This window comes from Manis javanica, chromosome 6, assembly GCF_040802235.1.
Source record: "Manis javanica isolate MJ-LG chromosome 6, MJ_LKY, whole genome shotgun sequence".
Taxonomy (NCBI): Eukaryota; Metazoa; Chordata; class Mammalia; order Pholidota; family Manidae; genus Manis; species Manis javanica.
In genome coordinates, this window is record NC_133161.1 from 61,690,757 (window position 1) to 61,714,924 (window position 24,168).

Below are 24,168 nucleotides of genomic sequence, written 5' to 3' on the forward strand. Positions count from 1 at the left end.
TGAGACAGATAAATATCATATGTAATTTTTTCCTGACCTAACCTTTTTCATGGCTCACTGTGAGTTTAAATTACAGGAATGCCACTGAAGTGATTGAAAATCTATAGGATCTGTCAAAAATGTTCTCAAGCTGAGGAGAGGGAGATCCAACACAGCATAAAGTTACAGTTTGAGAAAAATAAAGCCATTTTGTTTTAACCTGCACAGGGTTCAATTTGCTAAGTATATCAAATTCTTTTTTAAAAGAAAAAAAAGAAGATACGGTGACTTCAGATGAAAGCAGTTTTATTGTGAGAGCTTCTGTGATATTGAGATAGATTTGCTCTTAAAGTTAATAGAAGATACTTCCCAGTGACAGCTAGGAAGGCCTTGATTCTGGCTGAGCCTGGAAGTCCCGATTTCATAGCCTTATAGCCAGCAGTAGTCTGTGATGTCCTGTAACTGCTTTAAAAAACTTGGTGATGGACTGCTGTGTCATTTCCTTTGAGAATGGATCCTGTGTTCAGCAAAAAGATCGCAGTTAGCACTGAACTCCCAGCTACTAAGCTCAAGTAAAATATCACCTACAGAGGAGAAGCCCCTGTAATTTCTGCAACAGTCACTTATTTTACATATGTACAGCTAGATCCTTGCAATTTGAAATGACCACTCTGTAAATTTTGTAAAGATAAGTCTGCCTGAGTTATTGGTGGGGTTGTAGCTGGGCAGCTGTGTCTGGGGAGATCTCTCCCTTTGCACTAGATGAAACCTCTACCTGGATAGGGGAGATTACTTGACTCTTATCAAGAAGGAATTTATGAACAGGTCTGACAAGTGTAGGTAAGGAAGGAATTTATTAAAGCGAGAGTAGTAGTGGATGGCAGCAGCTGCTTAGGCAGTAGAGGGCAAGGAAGAGCACAGGGAGGAAAGGGAAGCTCACTGAACTCCTGCTCTGGGTGGGGCAGATCTCTTGCCAACTCCTGAAGCCATGGTCACCTGGTGTCCAGTACCTGCTTGAATCTGCATGGCATCAGAACTAAGCTCCTACCACCCCAGGATTTGGGGGAGTTGCAGAGCACTGGATGGAGTGAGATCATGTTCTGAGAACTTCCCAAGGCAAAGAAAGGAGATTTTCTGGCATGCTACTAAAGAGCATGATCTACAGCTGTAGTCCCGGCTGGGTCATCCAGGGTAGAGGAACTTGCAAGCCCAATTCAGATATCTTAGTAGCCATTCTCTACTTACTTGTCTGAAGTGAAACAGAGAGAGTGAAGATGTGTGCTTCAGTGGAGAAAATTGAAATGAAATAGCGAAGTAACAAAGACACATACCACTGGGAAAAGACATTTCTTATTAATCTCCCAAGAGGTTTGTAAAAGCACAGGCACAAAATGCAGTAAATTGAGCAGCAAAAAGGCTTTACTTAAGGCAAAGTACACACTTGAAGGGGAGTGCAGGCAGCTTCAGAGAGGAGGCATGCTTAAAGGCTTAGGATTTGTGTCTTTTAAGGATTTCAAAAATGGGAAAAAGGGCCGGGGAGCATAGGTTTGACATGTTGTCTCACAACGTCTATCTTTGGTGAGAGACGTTATGTCACCATCCATAGTCAATCTTGTAGATATATTTTAAGATAAATTTACAACAAGGAATATATTAATCCTATTCTTTTCCAGTGTAATGGTTACCCTAAAGGGGTGAGGACATATCACTTATGACTGTTTGCCCTACCTTGAGATAGGTTCAGTTGGTGGCTAATTACCATAAAATATGTTAGGAATCTTATCTCCTAACTCCCTGGTTTTTAAAATGGAATCTTAGCCTTAAGGTGGAGTCCCTCCTATTCTATTTATATCTTGGCATTTTTCATCATAGGCAGGAAAATTTAATCATGATGCTTATCCATGTCCCTACACTACCTCAGGGTGACTTCATACCTACTTGTAAATATAAAATGAACTCTGTCCATTTGAATACAGTTTTCACCTATCTCCTTTTTATATATTCATCTGTGATCTGGTTCTCTTAGAGATAACTGTTTGCTGACTGTTCTTTCTCTGGATTTCTCCTATTTATGCAAGTCCATAGATTAATCTTCCTAGAGAGTCTAAGAGGACTCTGAGTTTTTGAACTGCCTCCCTTTCTTTCTCTCATCTTTTAGTCAACTCTTGACTTGGCTAGTCCCTGGACATTGTATATATTTTACTTTGTACACACAAAATGCATAGTTTTTGTATTTTTATTCATAAAATACTTATATTGCAATTACTGTCACATGCTATGTCCTCAGTGTTTTACAAATACAAATTTTTGACTTTTCATAACAAACTCTGTGAAGTTGGTACTATTATTATTGTCATTACGCAGAAAAGGAAACTGAGCCACAGACAGTTAAGTAACTTAGATGCAAAGCAGTATCTCTGTATTATTATTAACAATGATAATCAATAATAACTGAATTCAGAAGATGTGAGGGATTATGACAGTGGTTTATATATGCCATTTCATTTCATTCTTCTAAAACCTGAGAAAGATTTGTTCAGAAAACTTAAGCAAATCATCCAAGATTACACAATTAATAGGTGGTTTGGTTAGAACTGGAATACTTTTTCACAAACCTGAAGCCCAAACTTTGCCCACAATATTAATCTGCCCTTTCACCCACTTCTTGTAATGACATTGACAAGTGAATCAAAAATGGTAAGAGAAGCTATAAGACATAATGTAATTCAGAACCCCCTTGTCTGTCTAAGGATAGAACACCTTATTCTCATTTTACAGGTGAAGAATGAGAAAGAATATAGTTTAGTAATTTGCCCATTAGTACGTGGCAAGGCTGGGATTTGAAGCCAGGCTTTCTGTCTTCTGAGATCATGATACTGCCTTCTGGTGTCTTGATTTATGTTTCCCCAGAAGCACTTAACAAGGATTCTAGGGAAACCACAGCAAAACCCCCAAATGTAAGAATACAGACAAGTGAGACAGGAAAAAGAAACCAACAAAGTGCAAGTTAACTACTGGGGCACCTGGAGTCAAACCCCCTTGGGGAAGGTTGGGAAACAATCTCCTTAGTAACTGCTTGAAAGCAGCTGCTGGGAGACATTAAAACCCCAGCCCTTGTGTCCTGCTGTGTGCAGCTTTAACAGCCAGAGAGAGCCCTCAGGCAAAGAGATGCAGCTGCTGGCTGGACGAAGTTAGGCAGGAATATTCTGGAATGAGAAAGACTGAAGAGATATAGGGGGCAACGATAGTGTGTGAAACCTGGAACTGTGACATCACCACAGGAAGTTTTCCACAATTTCCCTGAGACCTAAGAAGAAGAATAAATATCTGATTAAGGGACTGGGTACATTCAGACTCCAGTTCAAATGGTTTAAATACCATGCAAATACTTTATTTTATTTCCTATGATAGTAGAGCATCTATAGGATAAAGTACATATTATTGAAAACAGTCATTTGAGTAATAATTTTAAAGAGTTAATGGAAGTGTTCAACAACAGACTTTAAAATGTTTGCCCACCTGTTCTTACATGTCTTAGTAAACTTTTCTTCCACACGATCCATAAATGCACTGTACACATCTCGCTGCCTTCTATGTCTCTTAAGGAAGATGATACGAAGGGTGTTAGTGAAAGCAAACGTATTGATTTTAATTGTTGTTTATCATTTTTTACTTGCTCTTTAATCATCTTTGCTTTAAAAGCTTGCCCTTTAAAAGCTTTGCTTTAAAAATATGTCAAATGCACATCTTGTTCTGGTTGGACATTCAGGCCTACTAGCAGCCCAGGGTAGAATTTGAGCTGTTGGGGAGAATTTTCGTCTATTCTTCAAGGCTCTTCTAGTTGGTCTAAGAATCAAACATGAGACAGCTTAACAGGAAGAAAAAAAAAAACAACTAAAATTTAATTATGTATGTATGGGGAATCCACAGACATGAGATTCCAAAGACAATCAGGGCCCATGAGGTTCCCATGTCATTCTGAATTAAGGAGAGGTGGGTGGTGGCCTGGGATTTCAAAGGAAGGCAGGTAGTTCACAGCAATGTGAAAGAGTACATGCTTGGTAGATGAATGTTTACTGGGCCACACAAACAACAGGACAGAGAGAATTTTAACCAACAGACTTTGCCACATTCCTCCCCATCTACAACATCTAGTTCGTATTATAATGTAGTTACCAACAGCCCTAACTCTCTTTCCAGAGCAGCCCCTCCATCTAAACTCTTTTTACACTGTTGGTGGGGGAAGGTCAATGTTTCTTTATGAATCTTTTGGGCCTGGATTGTTTTCAACTCAACATAATCTACATAGCAAAATGTCACAACTTGGAGCTGCCTTCCTTGACCCCTACAGAGTGATGGTAAAAGTGTATTTTCTCAGTATCTTTTTATAAGAGTATAACAAGGTCTTACCAGAATGCAATTCATTCAAAATGGGCTACTCCAGATAGGTGGGAGCAAATTTGAGGAAAATCCCTCACAGTATTCAGGCCTTAGTCCACCATATCAATTATCTTTGTAATAAGAAAATCCAAAATTCTAGATAATCCACTATTTGCATTTTTAAAAAAAGCAGAGATATGTATGCTTTAAAGATGGGAATGTCTTTCACTATATATATTAACAAATGAAAAACTCCCACCTTAAAACAATAGTTAACAACAGTGCTGGAAACATTTCCCAACAGCTGTATAGTCGAGTTTACCGTATAGGAAGCAGATTTAATGGGCCATGGTGCTTTTGGTAAAATTAGCTTTGAATCCCACTTGCATTCACGAAGCTTGTAGGTGATGAATCTTTCTGTATTGTTCTTTTGTTTATCATCCTTCAGCCACTGGTCCTTATGTACTAGAGATAAGAAGACAAATGAGAAGCTTAGCAGCTACATGGGGCTCTTTGTTCATGATGCCTGTCAGAATATGGTTATTGTTTTTTGGAGATCAAGACCCAGGAGTAAAAAATTTATAAATGTAAATCTAAAATGCAATTTTGTTTATCCTGTCTGGCAATTTTGCTGAAATTCATGTCCTTCAAACTCCAGTTCAAATCCCATCTTTATTTATTTCCCTGGAAACTGTTTTTAAAACTTCTCAATAGTGCTCTGTGACTTGAATGACATAGTTTGCATTCTGCTTCATATTTTACTTAAACATTTCTTCAAATTAGAGGCTGGGTCTTATACAGTATCCTTGGCATTTTCTTCCATAGTGATTTACCCATAGTGCATGTAAGGAAAGTTAACATGTGAACATATCTGCAGATAAATTATCTTAATTTTACAATTATAAAACCACTCCTCATTTTTAGAAAATAGAATTCAACCCTTTTCCCACTACCCAGAGACAACCAGTGTTAACATCTTTTTATTTTGTTTATAATTTATATCTAATTATAATATGCAAATATAGCATGCATGTGTTACTCTTTTCCAAAGAAGGAGGAATGCTGGATAATACAGATTAACTCTAGGCAAACACTATTCAAATGACACCATAATAATAATAATGATAAATGATAATAATAATGATGTTTGCATGTTTACCATGTGCTGGATATGTGCTCCATATACATTAACTGATTTACATATGGTATAACAGATTTAATGCTCACAATAATTCTATGATATAAATTAAATTATTATCATTCCCATTTACAGATGGGGAAACAAGGGACAGACAGTTTAGGCAATATGGGGCAGTGATGCCAAGATTCATGGTTATGCAGCTTGCTTCCAGAATCCATTCTCTTATGCACTAACTATTGGCTCTCCATACAGAACACATTGAGTTAATAATTCAAACTTCAATAATATATTAAGAGTTATGGATAACAAAGTAAATGTACTGTTGTCAATAAATAATGGCATTTAAAAACTTACTATATTATTAAACATGCTAAGTTATAAAAATATATTTTAGTTATATGTCTTTATAAGTATTAATACTTAGATATAATGCAGAAATATTATTTCTTGCCATATTCATAACTTTATGATAAAGACTTACCTGTACTTAAGTGTTGTGACTTAAATTTTAATCCAAAAGGGTCCCTTTCACAAGTTGTCACAAAGTTTGGTAAATTAGGTTGGTACTGAATATGTAAAGAGAATATAGTACTATTACTAATAAGTATTGTTTTTATTTCGAACATTGTATTTGGAATTTGATTTTTCCAGATATTAAATATATCACTGGCGAAGTGCAATTTAGGGGATTTTGTTACAGCCTTTAAAACTTAAATATGAAAAATTTAAAGACTAATCTAGGATTCAAGGTATTATATGACCAATTCATCGCGTGGTGGGTCAGAATACTTCAACTATCCTCATGTGAACAAATCAGAAATAATATTTTAAACAGGATGAAAATAACAGAATCCATTCAAAATTTGGCAACTGAATTTTAAATGCAGATGGAGTTTCATGTTCTATTTCTTGAACTGAATTTATTTCAAGAACATAGATAAAATATTGAACAAAGCTAAAATAATTTGCCAAGACTGGAATAGAGTAACAGTTGATTGTTTTTAGTAAACTATAAAATTAGGTAGTTTTTTTTATGATGGTTTAAATGAACAAATATGAACTGAAGTTGAATTTGTACACTTCCAGAAACTAATCAAATAAAATATTGCCAATGGCTCTGTTTGAAAGTTGAATCAATATGGCACCAAGGAATTACCTTGGAGTATAAAGCAGAAGTTAGGGTTCACTTCTAGAGAAGTGATTCTAGGAGTTCTGCCACAAGAAAACAAGAAAATATTAGAAATCCCAAAGGAAACTCTGGAAAAATACAAGATTTTTCACTCTTTAATCATAAATACAATACGAGGCCAAGCTAATCTCAGTACTTCGTCAATTGAGTTTTAAATTGTAATAATACTGACATCTGGTGGTCACATAATTTATATCACTCTACCTCCAATTCACTTTTATTTATAAAAACAAATTAATTCAACTAAAATAAAAATGTCCCCCATTCCTTGAACTTTACTTACCTAAGTCTCATAATTCTAAGTATAACTAGTGATTATTTAAATAAACCAATGACACCTGCTATTTAATTGACCTCTCTTCCTCTCCAAAAGGTAATATATTTCATTTACTACAAATAGAGGTGTTGAGATGCCTTGAACAAGTAAAGAGGGTTATGGATCAAAGCTTCTTTAATTTCCAAACTTTTATCCTAATAGCTCCTAAGAAGTAGCATTCACTGAATATCAACATATTCCAGACCCTGTTTTAAGTGCTTTGTAAATAATTGTCTTCTTTGTTGCTTAAAATAACTATATAAAATAGGTAGTACTGTCGTCCCGTGTTAAACGTAAGGAAAGGGGCTTAATAACTTGTCTAAAATTGTTAGAGAGTAAGAGAGAAGAGGATTAATCTGATCTATAGGCCATGCTCTTAATTGCTTTCCTATATTTTCCACTGCAATAAATTTTTTCTAGCTTTTGTTTTATCAGTCCTGGTGCCTCTCTGTTTGCCTAGCAAGAGTCATATTTCTGTGTTAAATTATAGACCTAAGTATAGGACATATTCATACTCTAGAGGAATTATATTTTGACTTCATTTGTATCTCCTTTAATATATATTCCCCGCCACTATTTTAACCTATAAATCTAATTCTTTCCCATATATTATATAAATTATTAACCATTAGAAAGATTATTAAAAGTAATATAATACCTCTCTTTACCAATTTTCATTCATTCATCCATTCAGTCTATGAATTGATTTAATTACTACTGGATCATAAACTCCTGGCAACTGGTCTGTTCTCCAAGCCCATCTAAATCCAACTGCTCATCTCAAAACTAAGAAAAGCCATCCCAGAGTTGGCCATTCCCCCTGGCAGGTAAAACCCCACAAGAAACATTAACCAGGGTATTACCTCTCTCCTCTGTCATTTATTGCTGATCTGAATTGAGAAACAAAGATGCAGCTTTATATATATTATATTTACATACCTTTTGCTCATGTAACAGTTTCCAGAATAAATAAATGAATAAGAATAATACATATTTCCCCTTATCTACTTCAAGTTATTTAGAATCAAATGCTTTCTGTACCTGTCGAAAGTCATGTGGTTTCGGATTGAGGTATATGCCATTCGGATATTTTCCACTCTCCACATACAATAGCTTTGCTTTATATGAATCCAGATGTGGGAATGTAGTTATAAATTTAGGAGATCTGGCCTGCTTGGGGTGATTGCTCATGCTAGGCAAGTGAAACATTGTTTCTGGAAAATTGCTTTTTTTTTTCCTCCTTTGTTCTTCCTTCACAGTCCTTGATGGTTTTTCTGGAAAGCTCAAAGATGTATACAGTTTATAACTGAAATCAGGAGGCTTTATTGCCCTCGTGTCAACTTTCATTTCAGGTTGGGGAGGCTGCAGGACACTTTTTTCCCATTTGGAGCTGAAATCCTGGGTGGGATACTGCCACCTTTTTGCCGTGTCCCTGCTTCGGCCTTTCTGGGACTCAAGGTACCTTAGGTGGAGGGTGTTTGCGCATGTAGGAACCTGCAACAGATGTGGAAATTGGTGAGGTTTGCCACTATAGCAATGGTGTATTGAATATTTTCTCTCCAGGCCAGGGTAATTATTGAAAAATTTATGAAGCAGGAAAAAAACCCTCAGAAATGACAGGCAGTGTGTGTGGAGGAGAAGGAGGGTATCTCAGGTGTTCCAAGTATTTCGGGAGCACCAGTGTCACAGCAGAAGCTGTGCTGGGGGCTAAGAATTCAAAATGATTAGCTTAAAATTCATGTCCTTACATAGATGAGGGGTTACTTGGGAGAAAAACATGGAGACAACAAACAAAACCTTTGTAATGTGACGGATATCACAGTAGTGTTATGAGGAGCAAGGAGAGTGGTCAGCTAACTCTACGTGGAAATACAAGTGACCTTAAACCGAAAGTTGTCAATTGGACTGATCTTTAGGTATAAATGGAATTATTCCACGTCATAAAGCAAGGAAACATTGTACCAAGACAGAGAAAGTATGTAAAATTTGCCGTAAGCAGTTTCTAGGATAGCTATGGCCACCTAAACCATGATAAGTGCATTGTAGTGACTGCTACTGGGATCTGTGGATAAGATTCATGGATTTGCTTTTTGCCTGGTCATTCTCAAGAAAATTGTTGGCACGTTTCTAAGACTGAATGACTTTTTCAGTATGTTACTGGATGGTGCCAATGAATTTGAAATCTCCTTGAAAGAGGGCTATTACCAACTAAAATATATTTGGCTAAGTGGAAATAATATAATAGTTCTGGTTCCTGGGAAATAAAGACCTGAAGTAAGATGAATATCCATGACCTGTGCTAGAATGTTGTGTTGTTTGATAAAAACATCAAATAGAGGATCTTTAAAATTCTAAATTTTATCAAAAAAAAAAAAAAAAAAAAAAATATGGATATTCTAAAGAGATTCAAAGAGCAAAAGACCAGTGATAATAACCATGGTTTTCTTTAGCGGCACTTCTCAAACTGGGAAGCCTATGCTTTTGCAAATTCATCTCATAAATAACCTATACAGCTAGCTGAAATGCAAAGCTGGATTCCTTTTAATTATTTTTTAAAAGGTGATATATTTCAAAATCTAAGTATATATACTCTTAAGCTAAATATTTAAGAAATACATTGCTTACAGTGAAAAAAATAAATGCAGTAAGCTACAGTAGTAAATGAAGAGAAACTACTTTGGAAATACACTGAAAATGTCAACCATGAAAAATTAATAATACATATTTTGTAAAGTAAACTGATGAACTGTTTTTCAAATTCTAATAACAATATGCATTTTTAATGACTATGGCACTATAGCAATGGTGTACTGAACATTTTCTCTCCAGGCCAAGGTAATCTTTGAAAGATTTATAAAGGAGAAAAAAAAGCTCAGAAATGAAAGAAAAGCAAGAAGCTCAGTGTGGCAGGAGCATAGCCTAGTATGTAAGGAAGCAGTGGAAATGGTATGCTATAAAAGCTAGAAAATCGGTTGGGGTTATATTAGCAAAGGTCTTTTATGTCATACCAAGGAGTTTTAATGAATCAAAAAGATGATGCAAAATTTCTTAACCAGCATAAGAAATACAAGAAGAAGAACAGTTTATTGGAAAAGATCATCATAATGAATAGTTTTAAACAAAATATACATGCATCATATAACTGGAAGTATAGAGACCTGTGGCCAAGTCAGCTTTTGCTGCAATAATGCTATATAACAAACTATTTACATACCCAGTGGCTTAAAATAAAAACTACTTTATTTTTGTCAAAGGATATGGTTAAGAAAGAATTGGGCTTGACTGCTAAGAGGTACAAGATTTCCTTTTGTGGTGGTGGCCGTGTTCTGGAATTAGATAGTGGTGATAGTTGCACAAGACTGTGAGTATGATAAAAACCACTAAATGTAGACTTTATTTTATTTAAATGTTACTCTTTAAAAGAGTAAATAGTGAAATTATGTGAATGTTATCTCATACACGTTGTAATACTTGTACACTATTAGTGAAATATAAATTGGTGTAACCACTGTGGAAAACAGTATGGAGTTTCCTCAAAAAATTCAAAATGGAACTGCCATATGATCCAGTAATCACACTTTTGGATATTATCCAAAATAATTGAAATCAGGATCTCAAAGAAATACCTGTGCTCTCATGTTCATTGCAGCATTATTCGCAGTAGTTAAAATATGGAAACAACCTAAATGTCCATTGATAGATGAATGGATTTAAAAAAATGTGTTATATTCACAAAGCGGAATATTAATTAGCTTTAAAAAAAGAAGGAAATTCTGCCATATGCAACAACATAGATGACCTTGGAGAACATTATGCTGAGTGAAAGAAGCCAGTCACAGAGAGACAAATGCTGCATGATCCCATTTATTTGAGGGATCTAAAATAGTAAAACTCCAGGAATCAGAGAGCAGAATGATGGTTGCCAGGATCTGGGGAAGGGGGAAAAGGGAAGTTGCTGTTCAATGGGTATAAAGTTTCAGTTACACAGATGAATAATCTGTATGGATCTCTAAGCAACATTGTGCTTGTACTAATAATACTGTATTGTGAACTTAAAAATGTGTTAATATGGTAAATCTCATGTTAAGTATTCATGCTACAGTATAACAAAAAATCACTACATAGAAACCAAAACAATGACTGATGCTTAATCTCTGATTGGGGAATTTAGAAACGCCCCCAAGTGTTCAAAATATGTTATCCTCTATTGCCAAATAATGGATTGAAAAATGAAACAGATTCCATGAATAAGGAGCCACTTACAATCTCTTTAAAGTTGCTATAAAATAAGTTAAATTTAATCATTAACATACCACAGTAATTAACAAAGAATGTGGAAATAAGGATGTAGGTTTACTATTCTCTAAGCAATGCTAAAAATATAAAGGGAAATAATTTAAATAACAAAATATCTTAATTTAATGTTTCTGTGTTATACAGTGAACAGTAGGAATGTCTTCATAGAATTTAAAAGGGTTTATAAGTAAAAGATATTTTTAAGAAGGGATGGTGGGCTGGAAGTTTGAAGGTTCGCAGCACCCTTCAAAGGTTCTTTGAGAGGGAAGAGTACCTTGACACATATTTGAGATTTTTATTTCCCTTATCATATCAGCCTATACTCAGGGGATTGATACATGACTTCTCATAAGCTGAGGCCATATAACGTATAAAATACATAATTAATTCTCCTTATTCTGATTTTATTTTCACCAAATCACCCTCAGATGATAATTTGGCTTCACATGTACAGTAATCTACTGGAAGATAATGAGTGAGAAAGAAAATATGAGTTAGTATGGTTTCTTTTGCATGTAAGTGAAAAAATTTGCATGTTTGGTTTTCCTGCTGGACTCTTCTGAACCTGGTTAATGTAACTTCCACCCTGACCCACCCAACTCACTAGGAGTTGATGAAAATCAAGTCCTTGACTGTCAGTTAATTTGTGCCAGGTACTCTGTCTTCTTTTATAACACTCTTGCCTCACCCAAGACCCTACACATTTCTGTAGAAACATATCTGTAAACTTCTGAGGAACACTAAAGTCTCATCCTTGACCAAAATTGTGGATATACCTATCGCCTACGGGGCTCAGAAATCTGGTTACATGAGTAGAGAAAGCATATGAGTGGACTGATTCATGGTCAGAGTTTTGTAACCTGTTGCAATGAAAAGACATCGAGGTTGAGGATGTCAGTGAATGAGACAGTGATGTTTTTAACCAGGACATACAGCTGGAAAGAAATTGATGCCTAAAGGATGATAAACTGGAAGAATAAGAATAGATCAAGACCACAGAAGTGTAACTGATATACAAAACAAGTATTACAGCAGTAAGAGAATAGACAGCTGGCAAACTAAAAGGCTGTGGTTGGAGACTGTAGTGCTGATCCAGACCTCTTTTTGACTAAGTAGCTGGAGTAGACACACGCTTATCAGTCACCTGGTTGCCACTGAGGCACTGTTTGTGTCTGTATGTCTCAACACTTCCTGGCTGCCAAAAAGTTTTACTGTGTCACATTTAAAATGGTAATAAATTCTTTTCAATTTTGTATGATGCTTTATTTTGTCATTCAGTTATAAATTTTTTATTCTTTTGTGTAATGTGTATGTATTATTCTTTTGCATAATGTGTATGTAAAATTCAGATTCTGTAGAGTATGAATCATACATTAGCCTGTGTCATTGTAGTCCGTAGGTACTCAGCAGAAAAAAAATCAACTGGACATCTAGAGGAATGACTCAAGCTTGTGATGATGATAACCCATCACCATCCTTATTTTACATAGAAAAAACTAAGGCATAGAAAAATACAAAGTTACAAGAAGTGTGGTTGAGAAATTAAGAAAAACTACCAATATTCTCATTCAGTCAAAGATTTAGTGGTAAATGTTGATATTATAGAAGCTATATTTTGCCCAAAATGTCTTATTGCAAATGGTTATATTTAAAAATATATAAAAGAATGGCTTAATCTGCATTCAGCAAACACAATTATTCCCCATCTATGAAATTTTACCTATTTCTTAAGAAGCAATTTAAATGCCATCTCAAATAAAAGTATTCCCAGATCTCCCTGTCAAAATTCATCCTTCTTTCTGAATAGAGCAATGGAAGCTGAAGCTATATTTTGCTTTGTACCTTGTACTAAACTTAATTATTTACAAAATCTGCCCCCAAATTAGGTTATAAAATTATTGAGACCATATTTTTATCTTTAAAAACCCCACACAGGGTTCTGCATGTTTTAGGTTGAACTATGTGAAATTGCTGTTATTCTACCATTTTCAACCATACAAAAATGAAAATTTTACACTTTAACAATAAAAGGAATAATAGGAATTCTGTTTGCCAAATTCTGAAATATACAGATATTCCCTTTTTGAAAAGCTGTATCTAAAGCCCCAAATATCTAATTATACTTTTTTTCTAAATAATGAAAAGCCTCTTCAAAATGGTGGCAATATAAAAAACAAACTTTCATATAAATTGTTTCCTCAAGTATTTTCTACTGGAAAGCCACAAAATATTTTTATCTGCTTTTATAATCTGCTAATAAATACATTTCTTTGGTTAGCAAACGTATGCAAATTGAAGCTGCTTTTGCTTCCATATCCGAATTTAATTTTATAGCATTAAGAATTGAGGAGATATATAAACAGATTGACTGACTGATTGATATAATAAGTATCACTTATTATATCAATATGTTGACACTTAAGTGACAATATATGTTGACACTTAAGTGCTGTCAACATAAGAAACAAACATTATAAAATAGTCTGTGAACTATTAAGTGAACTCCTTAAGCCACAAATAACCTGCACAATTACAGTGTATAAAGAATTCAGCACCTTCTTCCAGCTGGCCTTTCTCCTTGTTAATGTATTTTTTTTATCATTTCCCACTTACAATATTATATATAAAGCAATTATTTCTCTCATAAATGAATTTATCTCATATACCTTAACTTATAAAATGTTTAGATTCCAAAGAGCTAGATAAATTGACAAACCAGAATAATTCAAAATAAACACAAAAGCAGGAACATTCATTTAGAAAATTGGTAACCACTCACCATTTGAAACAGAGAGCTTTATTATAAAAATTTCTATGGCAGTGTGTCTCAGCAAATCTTTTCTGCAAAGCCAAGTGGGACTACACAGTTTATAAAGGAAACATTGAGCCTTTGCTTTACAAAAGAACCCAAAGTGTATTTTAGCTATACTCATCTAGGTTGCTAAGAAACTGAATTAATTTTCTAAAAGGCTCAAGTCATAGTAGAAAAAAAAGTGAAAGCAGGACCTCCAACTGTTGCCTAAAACCTAGCAACAAAACAGTCACTCCTGTGCTCTTTTTTTAAGCTTAGAAAAGCAGCATACTAGAAAGTTCATTACTCAGTAGTAAATATTGAGAGAGAGAGAGAGAGAGAGAGAGAGAGAGAGAGAGAGAGAGAGAGAGAGAGCGCAGAATAATTGCAGTCCAGTACAGTTTTACTAAATAATAAGTCTCAACAATTCTCCTTAGGTGTTTGTTTAGTAATCCCTTTTATAAGTCAATGTGAGTTTGATATTGGGTATAAACTTGATTTAAGAAGCAGTTTCAATTCTTTTATTGCCTCGGGCTTCAGAAGGTTTGAGGTTAATTTCCTCCATGTTCATGTTATAAGGCAAATGAAGATTACAAGTTCTTCCTAGCCTATGGTGTAACCTACTCCTATCTGCCATGTAATGTATGGAGAAAGCACTCTGTTTTCACTAATGAAATTGTACACTCACTGGTAATAAATCATTTGATGAGATTTTTTTAAGTTGCTGGTTACAGAAAATTTCAAACATACAAAAGTAGACAAAATTGTACAATGAATCTCATGTAACCATCATCCAGCTTAACTATCAATTTACAGACCAAATTGCTTTGAATTAATCTCCAACTTATCTCCCTGTATTCCTCATATTATTTTGATGCATCACATCATTTTATCAGTAATCACTTTGGAATGTTTCCCCTAAAAAATAAACATGCTTTTATTTTTAAAGCAGAAGTACAGTACCACTATAACATCTAGATATATGAACATCGGTTCATTGATACTGAATATTCAGCAAAATTCAAGTTTCCACTTACCTTACAAGTATCAGAATAGTTTTGTTTTTGCTTTCTTCTTTAAAGTTTGTTTAATTTGGGCTAGTTATTTATTCTCATTTGGCCCAAAATTTCCTGAACTGAGTGTAAATTTCTCTTTCATCAATTTTTCTATTGGCATATAAAATTTCCTGAGCAAGGATCCCTAATGGTTGGTGTCTTGACTATCTTAAACCTTCAGAATATTACATTTAAAGTGAAAGTTTGCCACTGGGTGGCAGTGCATTATTTATAATTTATCCCAGTTTATAAACTGAGATGAAAAGATAAATTTGCCTGTGCTGTTTGCCCCAGTGTTCAATTGTATTTTGTTTTTTTCCTCATGGAAGTAACAGTAAAGTTGAGCTTACTCAATTTCTTAGAGCTTGGGAAATAAAATTAACCTATCTCTACGCTATATGATTTTAGTTTTCTCTCTTGTTTTTCATAAAGATGCATATGATTCTTTATCAAAAGCATATGTTCAAGTGCCTATTTAGTTCACTATGTTTAGTTAACTAATATTTGTTGTTTGGGATGTCAAAATACATATAATGTGGCTCCAGATTTAAAAAAATAATAAATAATGGACTAGAAAAGATACAAACCTATAAGAATACATCACAAAATAAGGTACTAAATGCCAAGCAGTCAGTCCTAACAATTTCTCTTGTAGGAATTAATGAAGGGTAGATCTTGAAGTTTGAAAACATCAATGAAGATTTCTTAGAACAACTCAAATTAATTCTGATCCTTGACAACAGCAGAGTTCTTAATTAAAAGGAGAGGAAGGGAAGGTGATTTGGATGAGCGAAGATCATAAAAACTACTGGAATTATCTTTAATGCTTTCATGAGTGCCTTTGCAGGATATTCTGAGAAGGAAATATTATTTTATAGTTAAGTGACTAAAGTTATATTATTTTATAGTTAAGTGACTAAAGTTATATGTAGGACCATACAAAAACCTGCTCTTTGGTAGGTAATTTTGCATGTATAATAAGTTTTTACTCCATATGAATATCTGTGGGATGTGCAAGAATCTGTTGCTTAGCTCCCACATTTTGGGAAAATAACATGTTGTGGCAATAAAACCTTCAACACTCTTGATATTTATGTTTCCAGGTACAAAGAAATACATACACTTCTGAAAAAGTTACTTGAATGACATATGTTTATAAAAATGAATTAACTTAAAATTCATTGTAATGATAATCTTGTCATATAAGCACTAACTTCACCTTGAAATACTCCCTAAATTAATAAGAAAGTAAAGTAGGTTTTAAATTATGCTCAAAATAAGATACTAGATTGAAGGTGTTTCTTGGGCAGAGGAATAATATTAACTGATAACATAATGTAACTAAACAGTTCAGCTTCTATTTTATCTCCTTCTTTACCAAAGAGAACAGTTGCCATACTAAAAATGAGAAACATGAAAAGGAAAGAATTGAAGCTTGAGAGAGATGAAGAGATAATAAAATAACATAGTGATTTATATGAATGCAGGTCCACAAAACCCCGAGTTACATGTCAGAACAGTGAGAGAACCAACAGAATTGAAGTGGTACCTTTTGAAAATTTGTTGAGAGGATAAGGTTGTAGAAGGGTGGATACTGAAGATTAAACATGACTGAGGTTACCTTTGACACAATTGTACAAGATGGACCTCTTTGTAGTTACCCCCTGACACATCATGCAGTGTGGGTTAGGAAATGGATTTTATTGGGGCAACAAATGTACAACGAATATCAGGGAAAAAGAGGACTTGAATTTTCTGATCCCCCTCGTATCCTCTAGGTTGGTGACAAGGGCCTGGGCACACTGTTGGACACACAGTGAGTAAGCATTTTTGTTGAGAAGAATTCTTCCTTTTGTTTCTATCCTTTATAACAGAGCAAATCTGAGCAACTTTATCAGTGCAGATTAGGTCACAGAACAAAATGACTAACAAGTTATCGAGGCACCACCAGCCTTACTGTATTTGGATGCCGGCTCCTTATAGGAATGTCTGGGAAAGCCAGCTATTCAGCATCTGGGGACCTTGGGGACTTGTGTACTAGTGAAAACATGCTCTCTGGATGGAGTGTGATGTCTCAAAGAAGGGCTTATCTTATTCCATATTTACTCGCAAAGTCAAGCATCTACAAGGCACACAGTGTCACACAACTAAAATCAGGGTATCAGTGGTTTTTTTCAAAGGACCTAGGCAAGATGGCCAGCACTGCCTACTCAGCTCTGTCTTTCTACCACAACATTCAGCCGTTTGGTGCCTTCCTTCACTCCCATGCACAGGTGCTATTGTCTTTTCATTCCCTTGTTTTACCACCTCATTCTGTGTCTTGCCTTTTATAGTATTCAAAAATACTTGTCTACTCACTTTCATGCTGAATCAAAATGCCAACCCTTCTGCTCATTGTAAACTGAAGTAAACTGTTGCTCTTTTCTCAAATGACCAATATAGACTTTTAGTTCTATTTGTCCAGTTTCAGAAGAGTTAGAAAAATTTATTTCAGAAATAATATGCTAAAAAAGAAATCCTGCCATTTGCAACACCATGGATTGACCTAGAATGTATTATGCTAAGTGAAATAAGCTGAGTGGAGAAAGACAAATACTGTATGATTTCACTCATTAGTGGAATATAAGAACAAAGCAAAACAAAATAAACAAAACAGCAGTAGACTCATAGACACTGGGAAGTGACTGGTGGTTACCATGGGGGAGGGTTTTAGGTGGGTGAGTGGGGAGGCTGAGGGGGATAAAGAGGCACAAAATTCTCAATCATAATATAAGTTGGTCACAGGGATGTAGTACAGCATGGAGAATACAACCAATGACTCTGTAACATCTTCCTATGCTGACAGATAGTAAACTGCACTAGTGGGGATCAGGCTTTAATAATATGGGTAACTGTTGAAACACTGGGTTGTATACATGAAACCAGTATAAGATTGTATATCAACTATATTTCAATTTATAAAAAAAATAATCTGCATGCCTTCCACATAGTGACAATCGAAATTTTTTCTTGTCTTAATAAAATGTTTGGACCTAACTGATCTTTGCCATATGCTAGCCACTGTTCTAGGTGCTTTACACTTGTTAGTATCCTCAGTCTCACAACAACCTTTGGGACCAAGTGCTTATATTATCTCACTTGACAGGTAAGGAAGCTGACAGAGTCAAATGATTTGCCCAAGGTTATACAGCTAGTAAGCATCTGGGCCAGGGTGAAAACCCATCCAATTTGGCCTCAGAGGCCAAATTCTTAGCTTCTACAACACACTGACTAAATCAGTGGTTCTCAAACTGTGGTCCCCAAACCACCAGCATGAGTATCATTTGAGAACTTGTTAGAAATGCTGATTCTAAGCCCTACCCAAAATTTACTGTCAGAAACTCTGTCAGAACTCAGCAATTTGTGTTTTAACAAGCCCTCTAGCTGGTTCTGCTGTCTATTTAAATTTGAGAACCTCTACATTAGAAAATAGGCAAATGCTAGTGTAGATTCTAAAATGTATTGTATCTGGTAGCAAAGCATTGCTTTTTCTTTATGTAATTTTATAATTGATTATTATAGAAGCTTTAACATATTACTATGGTATGTTACAACACTCACGAATACTGGTAGAATACTTAGGAAAACTTAGTATATGTTTGAAAAGCAAAAACAAAATCTGTTAATGATTTTGAGATAATTTAAAATGACCGGTTTATTTTACTTCTGTGAAACTAAGTATTGAAAAAACTATAGTATATCATAATGGGGAAGTAAGATTTTTTTAAAAAAGGATGCAAGCATAGACTTAGCAACTTTTTAAATTAGTTAGTGAAACATATCACAACAACCAAGAGTCTCTGAGAATGCAAACTTAAGTTTGTAAGTTAAGAATCGTAACATAGAAAACTAGATCTATAAAGCCCCATTATTTCTAATTCCCATCAATTTCCATGGAGTACCATGTCCATTGTCTTTACCACCTCTGAAAATATATACCCTCAGGGAAATTGAAGAACAATTATTTGGCATGATATTGAAAGAGCAGTTTTGATATAACTTGAATTATGTGTTTTGAGCATGAAATCCTTTGTGCTCAGTGGGAATTGTAAGACAACTATTGTTATAATTTCCCCATATTATAATATTTAAATATTTTCTCTTTCTCTTTTTTTTTTTATATATAGCATGGGCTCATAGCACAGTGTTATAAGAATCCCATTAATGCCTCATTCCTTTCAACCTGAACCATGGAATCTGGGTATAATTTCTCATATGTCAGGTAGCCTCTGTATCGAGGAATCTGGGACAAAAATTGCAAAGTTTTTATGAAATACCATTATTTCCCACTGTCCCTTTTCTTTACCTCCCCTTACTGGCTCCCATCTTGAGATGTGTCCTATCCAAATCCAACACACAGAAAGCTAATTTTTTCAGAGTTTACATCCTTATTGAAATTGACCTCCTCCTTTCATTCCATGGAATCAGGGGCTAAGTAACTAATACAAAGCTAATCCTTATTATTATCAAGTGTACCTCCTTCTGATAACAACATATCAATATTTGGTGTCACTAAAAGTGTGAATGGCTCATTCATAAACCCAATTATGAGAAATTTGTTTTACCTCTGTTACTCTGGAAATTACTTATATGTAAATTATTGTTCATTTCCCTATCTATCCCTTCAGTAAAATACAGGAAGCTTGCTTTATAAAAGGGTAAGAGTTCTTAATAAGATTTTGCAGTTTTATTCTTTTTAAAAGTGTGGATATATATGTATGTGTACATGGGGAGGGAGCTTTTAATTTTCAAAAGATACAGTATTGAAATAGTGTCACACAGATGAGGTTAAGCTTAACAAGATTCAAGCTTCACTTGAAAAGTCTTCTCTCAAGTAACTCCAGTAGCTAAAACTAAAACTCTTCATTGATTAATTAAATATAAATTGTCTAGTGTTGAGAAGAGTAAGAGAGGGCTTTGTCTACTGAGGAAGAAGCCAGAAGAAATAGAATAAATATATATGTCCTCATACTCATTTTCAGGTTGGAATCTGCTCTGATGTGCCCAAGAACTATAGGCATAAAATCACGTGGACATCTCACTCTCACTGTGCCTAGATAATTTTTTCCCCTCTCTTTTTCTTGTCCTTTTTTCATTGAAATATAGTTGATATACACGATTTTATTGGTATCAAGTATACAACACATTAATTTGACAGTTATCTACATTTTAAAGCCTCATTCCTACTGGTGTAGTTATTGACTATATTCTCTACACTGCTTTCATCCCCATGATTCATTATATTATGATTCAGATTTCATGCCTCTTAATCCCCTTATTTCACCCACACATCCCAACCCTTCTCTCACAGTAACCACCAGTCATTTCTCAGTGTCTATGAGTCAACTGCTGTTTTGTTTTATTTTGTTTTTAGATTCCACATGTAAGTGAAATTACATGGTATTTGTCTTTTTCTTCCTGGTTTATTTCACTTAGTGTAGTACCCTCTAGGTCCATCCATGTTGTTGCAAATGGCAGGATTTCTTTCTTTTTTGTGGCCAAATAATATTCTATTGTGCATATGTACCACACCTTCTTCCTCCATTCACCTACTGATGGGTACTTAGGTTCCTTCCATATATTGGCTATTGTAAATAATTCAGCCATAAACATAGGAGTGCATATGTGTTTTTGAATCAGATATTTTGTATTCTTTGGGTAAATTCTTATAAGTGGAAGTACTGAGTCGTATGGTATTTCCATTTTTAGTTTTTTGAGGAATCTATGTGCCTACATAATTTACTCCAAGAATTTGCCTATTTTCTGAGTTGTATATTTTACTATACAAGACTGTACATATAGTCTTGTATAGTAAAAGACCTTATCCACATATATTACAAGTCTTCTTTGACATAAAATTATCTAGACTATAAAGGAAATATAAGTCAAATTCTTATTTGTGGATTTCAAGCTCCCAGTGACATAAAACGTCTTTATGGAATCTATGGGCATCCCTCCTTTTGTCCGAGTCCTGAAAAAATAAGACATAACAGAAACATACAGATTCATAATAATTATGGTGTCTGCTACCCCAAGTTGCTTTCAGAGAAATTTCCCTGCTCACAGCCCAGCTGAAAGGGCAGGAACAACCCTAGGCAGACAAGCGGCTTCACCTTCCAGATTGAATTTAGTTGGTTCAGACTTGAACCCCTAATCCAAAGTTAGCTAGTACCTAGTCTCAGCAGCAGTCCTACTACATGGCCTGACAATCTTGTATAATCAGATTCCCTCTAGAACAATTTAAATTGAAGGAAATACAGCAAATCACACAGACTGATAGGAATTAAAACATAGCAGACAACAAGAGAAAAATCATGCACTAGATTCAATGCAGAATGGTAGAATAAGTTGTATTTATGATGAAGTAGAAGTTATGTGTATGCAGAAGCTCCAATGAAAAAATATGATAGAGGGAAGATATACATAGACATCATTTGTTATCATGACTTTCATGATCTAAACTTGCTAAAAAGACTAATGGAAAGGAAACCGGAGAGAGTACTGGCTTTGGAGATAAAAGAACCAGATTTGAGTTCCAGTTACGCTGCTGAGTGTAGTTAAATGACATTAGGAATATGTAATGACATCTCAAACCTGCTTCTTGAAGTGTAAAATTGAGATAATTCTACTGCCAACTTTACAGTGTCCTGAGAATGAAATAGAATTGTTATGTGAAAATGTTTTGTAAAATCAAAAAATTCACACATACGTACCACACATACACATTTTTCCCCATTCTGTAACTTCTAATTCACTTTAATTACAATTTATTCACAATTGAAATACCTGTACATATTTTTATTTGTTTGTTTAAGAGCCAATAAGGGCTTCACAGATTCAAGCAGATCTCTTGAGATATAAAGTATTACAAAAAATATTTTTCTTCCCCAAAACAAAACTAGTCAAGATCCTTGAAATGAAAAACCCATTCAAATCTAGCATCGGAATTCAAATTTTTTACTTTAGATATTCAAGTTGTTTACTGCTACCATACCCCAATCAAGATTCCTAGTTTGGAGAGAGTTAAGGCACCATTTAAGGGGTTAAAACATCAGTTGGACGTTTTCCTATAAGAGCATTGTCAGAAAACTCCCTCACATTTTCTGTAGGCATGATTTTAACACTGCAATCAGTTGAAAAATATTTCTTACTGTTCTAAAAAACAGAGATTCTGGATTGTGTGTGTTTATCCTCATGCATACCATCTCTCTGCGCCTTATCATTTACCAACCTGACCTAGTAACTGAAATCCAAAGCAAGACTCTAAGCTGTATGTCTGGGTCCATTGTCATGGAATACATGCACTTTCAATATATAATTTGCATTTGAGCAATAATTGCACCAATGACTCAAAGAAATAGTTATATGCAACCAAACAGTGAAGTTATCATATTGCTCCAGATCTTAGACTAAATCAATGTGATTTTGCCTATCTAAACTGGATTATTCTCAGTGACCTGGGAAGACAGATAACAGAACTACATTAGTCAACCCAAAGAAGTCTTAGTAATTTTTTCTGATTTCTAACACAATTGTCACTCCAGCTCAAGTACAAGTAACTTAAATGGGTCACTGTCATATTTTTAAGTACATGAGCTAATCCATCCAACATCCAAATTAGTGCTTCACATGTGTTAGGGGTGGAAGATGAGTGGGAAAGTGCCAGAGAGCACACAAAATACATAAGTGAACAAAAGCAAAACACAAGTCTGTTGAATCCATGCCAAACAAATATAAAATATTTTACACTGGTCCTCCTCTTCCTGTCTTTTTGAGGCAGAGAAGTCTCCTGAACGGTTGTTGGAACTTGGAATTATTCAGATTATTATAACCAAATGGCCAGAGGGAAATGCTGCCATTATGTCCTTCACCACAAAGAAGCACTGACTTCCATAAGGAATATTGAATGTCATATTTGCCATGAAGGCAGCAAAATAAGAAATGAAAGAGCAAAAGAATATTATCACTGTTTTTAATGCATTTATATGGGCTTCTGTGTTGGCATTTCTAAAACCATGAAATCTGTTTTGCATCTGATGAGTGTGCTTGTAAAGAGAAATGGATAACTTAAAAGTTCACATCATAAATATGGCTAGAGGTTATACTAATGCTAAGTTGACAAGAGGCACTTCATTCATTTTCTTTATCTTGGGTTTAGTCCTTTTCAGCGTGCCATTCCTGAGGAGATTGTCATTCATGTTTTCAAGATAATCCACCTCAGTACACAGACCTGCAATGCTTATGGAGGTGAGCAGGCTTCCCAGAGGTAACCAAGGCATTAGCTTTGAGATCCTGAATTTTAGCCAAAAAAACAGGAAACCTGGTATCTTGAGGCTATAAAATACAGAAAGGCAGGTGGCAAACCAGAGACTGACAGAGCTAAAAAAACATCCAGAGGAACATTATGACTGCACCATGAATTTTTTCTCTGTAGAAGAGTGGAAAGAACACAGAGAAAATCTTTGTACCATTAACACCAACTGAAGACCAAACCTAGACATCCCTATACGTACAAAAATGAGTTGCACTGGTGTTAGCGTTCTGCTTTTGATCAGTTTCTTACAGTTGGTGATTGTAAGAAATCCATTTACTGTAATCCCTGTGATAAATTCTGCAGTCATGATGAAAACATGAGGAATAGCTGACAAGAAGGAAGCCATGTGTCTTATCACAAATCTTAGCTTTTCCTTCTGGATGATGTTAAATACCTCCTTCAGATGATCTTGCAGATAGGAGTATACAGCACTAAAAAGTCTGATCTTCTGCCAACTCCTGGATCATTACCAGAGTCTTACATGAGAATTTTCCCCTAAGAATGAAAATCAGAGGGATTACTTTTCGAATCTGGTGCCCTTCAAATGAAACTGGGAATGCAAATCTAAATATCTGAATGATGGTTAGGTTTTCCAATTATATTCTAGGAAAAATTGTCATATTGATGTTATTCATTTCTCCTACTCAGCTTTGCCAAAAACCTAATTA

General features: G+C 34.9%; 2 protein-coding genes across 2 annotated transcripts; both read right to left on the reverse strand.

Moving 5' to 3' along the window:
* Window positions 1–285: 285 nt before the first annotated feature.
* On the reverse strand, window positions 286–14,161 carry C6H7orf78 (chromosome 6 C7orf78 homolog). The gene is made up of 6 exons (XM_017646366.3): window positions 14,081–14,161; window positions 8,047–8,499; window positions 5,982–6,066; window positions 4,682–4,824; window positions 3,499–3,578; window positions 286–496 (listed from the first exon to the last, which is right to left on the reverse strand). Exons 1-6 carry the CDS (start codon window positions 14,081–14,083, stop codon window positions 475–477), a joined length of 786 nt encoding a protein of 261 aa, XP_017501855.3. The 5' UTR covers window positions 14,084–14,161; the 3' UTR covers window positions 286–474.
* Window positions 14,162–23,003: 8,842 nt separating this feature from the next.
* Window positions 23,004–23,846, reverse strand: LOC140850250 (taste receptor type 2 member 2-like). The gene is given in 2 exon segments (XM_073239998.1): window positions 23,004–23,231; window positions 23,292–23,846. Coding segments are annotated over 2 exon segments (783 nt in total).
* Between the last annotated feature and the right edge of the window lie 322 nt (window positions 23,847–24,168).